General features: G+C 26.3%; 1 protein-coding gene across 1 annotated transcript; it reads right to left on the bottom strand.

Annotated features, from left to right (window-relative positions):
* Positions 1-4494: 4494 nt before the first annotated feature.
* LOC149496928 (uncharacterized) lies at positions 4495-5345 on the bottom strand. The gene has a single exon (XM_089720107.1). It carries the CDS (start codon positions 5230-5232, stop codon positions 4825-4827), a length of 408 nt encoding a protein of 135 aa, XP_089576233.1. The 5' UTR covers positions 5233-5345; the 3' UTR covers positions 4495-4824.
* Positions 5346-6968: the final 1623 nt, after the last annotated feature.

Raw genomic sequence — 6968 nt, 5'->3', positions numbered from 1 at the left:
ACAATAAATCTTTCTTTCCAAAGGGCATAACTACAATCTTGCCTAGTAAATACCTTTGTAAGAAATACATCCTTATACCATCTAAAATCTTGTAACTTTGGGCAAGTCAAATTAGTTAGCAATTCAAAAGCTCTAGCTTGATATTCTCTCGGTTCACCTATAAAGGTTTTAGTAATTGCAAGAATTAATATATTAATTGCATCTTGTACAGTTGTATGTATTTGTTGTTGACCTTCTTGTTTAACTATAATTTTAGTAGCATTTAATATTTTATGTCTTTCTTCTAAAGAAAAATAGTTATCCCACCATCCTTTTAATTGACCAGTAAATCCTGAGATTAATATATGAGCTACAGCTGGATCAGTGTTACCTCTAGACTTATGGGCTGATGAGGCCATAATCATTTCTTGTAACATATTTATTATTTGGTATTCTAATAATCCATCTATATTTCATTCATTAATTGATTCTTCATCATATCTAGCCTGAGTCATGGCAGATCTATCTTCATATTGTATATCTGGAGGTGTCGACCTAGAGTAAAAATTTCTAGTTTTCGGTAATGGTGCATTATGAATTTTTGGAACAATAAATTCTCACTAAATTGTTCTTTTAATTGACTAATATCCGTGTTAGATTCTTCTTCTTCTCTTCTTCTTCAAATTGTTTGTCTTTACTTAATACTAGAAGAAGAAGAAATATTCAAATAATTTAACCTATTTTGTACTTTTTCAAACATATCTTCTGTTTTGTCTAACTTAACTACTTGTTCGGCAAGTATTTCATAGGGCTTAAATATTGGAACTTCTGGTTTAGTTATTGGTAAGGATCTTCGAATAGGAGAAGTATAAGATATTGGAGTTTGGATTTTCAATCTATCTAATTGTGACGCTATTGTGTTGAGTATTTGGTTTGTGTAATTGTTTTGAAATTGAACATTTTTAATATCTTTTAATGTAGGATTTTTCTTATCATCATCTACTGTATTTATCATTTTAAAAGGAGAACCTATAACTATCTGATGTTAATGACCAAATTTAATTTCTTCTAGAGGAGGATGAACGGATGTAACAACATCATTAGATGTAGTTATACATTCCTTATTTACCTTTTGATTAACTAAGACTTCTTGAAAAAGGTATTCTATACTATTCTCAATAGAATAAATAGAAAATCACTGAAAGAAAGAAATATTAACTTTATATCAATTTATGTAACTATAATATAATTCTCTAGTCTAATTTCTTTTTTCTTTCGAATAATTTTCAAAAAACCAATGACACTTATCTAAATTATAATAACTAGTCATTTCTTTTCTAAGAAATTCTTTATTAATTGAAAATTCATTTTCACTAATAATATTTAATTGAGATATATGTTCTATAGCGGATCTTGTAGGAGATAAAGATCTCGCAGGAGATAAAGATCTCGCAGGAGAGGAGGGCAAAGAGTTAACTTGTCTTTTTACTTCTTGATATATGGGTCTAGATATAGATCTATTAAAATCTACACTTTGTAATTGAATATTTGGGATTCGGGTAGATGTAGATAATCTAGTGCTTTCGCAACTAAATACTTGTCTAGTTGGATTTTTTAAAGGAAGGAATTGAACATGAATACTTCCATCGGTATCTTCTAAAATACTGGAGGAAGTAGAAATATTTTCAACAGATATTGGATGATTAATTTCTTGGAGATCCCATGAATTTCCTTGGGTTAATTCATATCATTTTAACCTTTTAGGAGTGTGTACTTTTGTATGTTGGGTATTAGCTTCAAAAATAATTGTTTCATTCGCAACTAAATACTTGTCTAGTTGGATTTTTTAAAGGAACGAATTGAACATGAATACTTCCATCGGTATCTTCTAAAATACTGGAGGAAGTAGAAATATTTTCAACAGATATTGGATGATTAATTTCTTGGAGATCCCATGAATTTCCTTGGGTTAATTCATATCATTTTAACCTTTTAGAAGTGTGTACTTTTGTATGTTGGGTATTAGCTTCAAAAATAATTGTTTCATTCGCAACTAAATACTTGTCTAGTTGGATTTTTTAAAGGAAGGAATTGAACATGAATACTTCCATCGGTATCTTCTAAAATACTGGAGGAAGTAGAAATATTTTCAACAGATATTGGATGATTAATTTCTTGGAGATATCATGAATTTCCTTGGGTTAATTCATATCATTTTAACCTTTTAGGAGTGTGTACTTTTGTATGTTGGGTATTAGCTTCAAAAATAATTGTTTCATTCCTAGTTAAAGTGTGTCTAGATCCAGGATCTAGGATAATTGTCATAACTTTGTAGTAAATTCTATATATAACTACTATAGATCTAGTATTATTTGAAAAATTCATATTTTTAGATTTAATTGTTAAAGTTAAAGCATCTAAAATATTTGGATCATAAAGAGACAAAGAAAAGTTTGGATAACAATTAAAATAGATAAGACCCTTAGCTAAATTAGATTCAATCATAGCTAAAAGAGAATTTGAAAAATTCAAATATCTTGCATCTCGTAAACTTGCAAAAACAGGAATATATAAACTAACTCGAAATAAAGGTTTAATTGCGCTTTGAACCATACCTATATGCAAAAATTTATATTTTTCTTTGTGCTTCATAATAGCTTGGAGAGAAAATAATTGAATATATTTTCATACATATGGCTTAATGGAACAAATTGTTCAGTTTGTTTAATTGAATAATTAGAAAGAAAACCAAATGAACCAATTTTCTAGATAGTATTAACATCATGTTTTGGGATAAACCAATTATGTAGCTGATTCTCTACATGAGCGATATTCATTTCTTGGGTATTCAGATCATTAAGGCTAGAACTAGGGTTATTAATGTTTAAAGACTTATATTGAAAAGAAGATTTAGTAACCTACTCATTTTGCAATTAATAATCGTAACTAAAGACTATTTATTACTGTAACCACCTTTGCGAGACCACCAATTACATGGCTGACCAATGCTTACTCAGGCTGACCAACAATAATTTAATAGCTTCGTAATCACGACTACTAATGGCTTAACTAGTAGATTTCTATATCTTATTTCTAATAATTAATCTTCAAATAAGTAATAACCATCATTTATAAATTCTTATATTTTATTGAATATTTACCTATATATATTTATTTATTTAAAATAACACAATATTTTACATTATTATTGGTGTAAAATTAATAATTAAATTTTTAAATGAAATTCTTTTAAAAATAAATTTACGGGTCATTTCAGAATATGACCTAGCCGTCATAAGGACGGAAATCCTAACTCTAGTAGAGGAGAGAACCGCAATAATAAACTAGACGATTGAAAATATTACATTAACTTAATGATTTAATATATTAGAATATTCTTAATTTTATTAGTTTTTTACTAATTTTATTATAGTTTTTTTAAAATTTCATAAAAATTTCGACGTATTAAAATTCTCATTGCAATTAAAGATGATATTGCAGACATATAAAAAAAAAAAAAAAAAAAAAAAAAGTGCTTCCGATAACAAACTGGACGATTGAAAAGATTACATTAACTTAATGATTTAATACATTAGAATATTCTTAATTTTATTAGTTTTTGTACTAATTTTATTCTAATTTTTTTAAAAAGTTAATTCTAATTTCGATGTATTAAAATTCTCATTGCAATTAACGATGATATTGCATATATAAAAAAAGTGCTTCCAACATTTTTAAATCATCATAACACTTAAAAAAATTTGAAAAAAATTTCATTAATCTATCTAATTAACATTGCACAAATTATATTTTAATTTTTAAATAAATGTGCTAACTAATAATTTAATAACCTAAATTTATGATAATAAAAAAATTCCAAAATATAGCATAAAAGTTAAACTAATAAAAAATAATTTTTGTAATTACGTATTTTGTTTTTATATTATCTATATAGCATGTATAACGAAGAAAAATGATATATAAAATATATTATATCTCGCTTTTCTTTACTTTAAATATGGTTTTGAGCTAATTAAATGTTGATTCTGAGTTACTGTGTTAAAAGAAGTGATGCTTTATGACTTAAACTTTTATTTGGAGGAGTAGGAAAAAATTTAATTTAGGTGTTCCTGCATTAATTAATTTATAAAAATTAAAATAAATTCAAGAGTTAAATTGCTTTAAAAGTTAAAATATAACATTTTTAATCATTTTAAATAATAAAATTCGGAGGCCAATTGGTCTAATAGCTCAAATCTGACATTTATAATGCTGCTAAACAAATTCAGGATGCTATTGCAACATATGGTAAAAAAATTAGAGTAAATTTGACAAAAATAAAAAATAAAAAATAAAAAGAAACTGCAAAAACTCATAAACTTGGAAGTATTTAAAAATATTAGGGTTTGAACTCGATGGAATTCTAAACAAATTGCACGCAATGCAGGAAGTATCATTCAGCTATAAACAATAGCAGAAAAGAAATGAAAATTATATGCAAAAAGAGAAGAAAAATTAAAGAAAAGGCTATACAAATTCAATTCAAAAAAACTTGTAACGTGCAGATATAAATTCTGATTCTGGTTCTGATTGCGTCATTCTCTACAAATTAATATAACTAAAACCATATTTCATTTCTGACTGCTGATAAGCCAAATTCTAATCTGCCCACAAATAATTTAACCAAAAAAAAAAAATACTAATAATAATAAGAGAGAGAAGGGGAAGTCTTGCTCCCATATTCAAAAAAAGGAGAAGGGAAATATATAAAGGGACAAAAGCTAATAATAAGATAAAATACTTTTTTTAAAAAAAATAATAATAATAATTTTGCAATTACCCTTCTCAACCTCCAAACTTCCTCTTCTCCTTCTCCATTTCTTCAAGAAAGCTTTCAAGAAGTCTCATGGCTTTTATTTGACATTGCAAAGTCAATATATACCCAACAGTCTCTTCGAACAACTTGTCAATCCCAAGTGACTCACCTCCAGGCACTATCCTCTGCAATGTTAAAATCTTTCTCTCAACCTCTTCTTTTTCATCATCTTGGCTCACAGTAAATTTATCATTTTCTTGATTTCTCATTTCTCTTATCTTTCTTCTGCTTTTTCGATCAGTACTTTCCGGACTTCGTTTTCTTCGAAAACCCGATAAAGATTCTTGCACTGCGTTGTTACCTTTAGATTTTTTGTGGGTTTTGCCTAATTTCTTGTCAAATGTTGGTTTGGTTATAGAGTTTAAACTAGTCTCCATAGATACACAGTAGCAGCAGCAGCAAGAAGAGAGATAATAAAAGAATAGAAGGCTTTGAGAGAGAAAGTGAGAGACAGAAGGTTTACAGTGTTATGACTTATGAGTTATGACCTTAGAGAAGATGGTGTTTTTGAATTATTGTGGAGTTCCAGAAATGTCAATGCCAACGAAGCTGGGCCCACGTTATTTGGCTTCCCAGGTCCTTTGTTTTGTATTGGAGTGTTGTAGTGCAATCAACGCGCTAACAGGTGAGCGTGTTCATTGTGGAAGAACGCTGGACGAAAAGTCTGGAAGGGCAGTCCGTAAACAATACAGCCTCCATCTCGTAATAATAATTGTATCCGTTATTAATTTGAGATGTCCTGTATTAATTATTTATTTTCTCATTTTAATCAAAAGTTATTAAATTAAACAAATATTTTATGAATTTATTTTTCATATTATTTATCTATTTATCTATTTTATGCAATCAACGCGCAAATCTAAAACATATTATTTCAAACTAAACTATATGTTTTAGATAAAATAATAATAATTATTAGATATTTTTATTAGAAATTCATAAACAAAGAATAATTACTATTGTTGTCCAATTCATTGTAATTTTGAAATGGATTTACTAAGATAGAGAAGCTAGTAAATTCTGTATCCATAGAGAGTTTCTAATTTATTAACACGTGACTAATAAACTTATTATAATAGATTAACAAGTTACAAATTTATTGTTTAAATAATAATACTATTTTTCAATTTATAAACTATTTTTATTTTTATTTTTTGCTATTATTTTTTCTCCCAGATTTGAAGGGTTTTCATCTTAATTTAATATTAAAAATATTTTTTATATTATTTTATAATATCTAAAAATATAAAAATTTATAACTAATTTGTTTTAAAAACATGAACTATAATTAAAATCTAATTAACACTGATTGAAACCTAAATTCACTAAACGAAAAAAATTTTAATATTATAAAATAATTTACATTTTTTTAAATGGTTCGAAACTTAAAGATATTAGAAGTTATAAATAACATATTAGCAGAAATTTATCAAAAAATTTATCATTCTAAGTTATAGAATTTTTTAATTAATTTTTATATAAAATTAAGAATTAAGTTATATTTCAAAGGTAATTGATTATAACTTTTACAAATTTTTTTTATTAGCAAAATTTTTCTTTTATAATTATAATTCGAGAAATAGTTAACATAACTAAGCATCTAAGTCCGAACTATTAGGTCTCCTCAATACATTCAACTTAGCGTAAAAATACTAAGCGACAAAATTCTTTAAACTATATATCAGATTGAAGTCATTTATTGAAATAATTTTTTGACTTTTATGAATTGAATAACAAAATTTTACAAAAGTCACAAAATTTAAATTTTTTTTTTTTTGAGAAGAAATCAAATTAGAAATTTCATTAAGAGGAAACTAGATATGAGATACAGATTAATATATTTCTATATTTTTGTATAGGAAGTCTAATAATAAACCACTTATACAAATAATAAAAAAAACAACCTTGATTTAAGTATCTAATCGAGTTGACAGAGCATAATATTTATGATATCGGCGATCACTTGCTTCATTTGCTGGCTATTCATGACCACTGTTCAACTCCATGGTATTTCTAAAAGTCCAATCTAAAAACAAACTCCCAATATATTGGCAATAACAAATCCTAATAATTGAGCGACAATAACTTATATCTGTATACAGATTTGAGGATT

This window comes from Jatropha curcas, chromosome 4 (genome assembly GCF_041381405.1).
Source record: "Jatropha curcas cultivar XTBG-Jc1 chromosome 4, XTBG_Jcur_1.0, whole genome shotgun sequence".
Classification (NCBI taxonomy): Eukaryota; Viridiplantae; Streptophyta; class Magnoliopsida; order Malpighiales; family Euphorbiaceae; genus Jatropha; species Jatropha curcas.
Note: the sequence above shows the minus strand (reverse complement) of the source record. Positions and strands in the feature narration are given on the sequence as shown.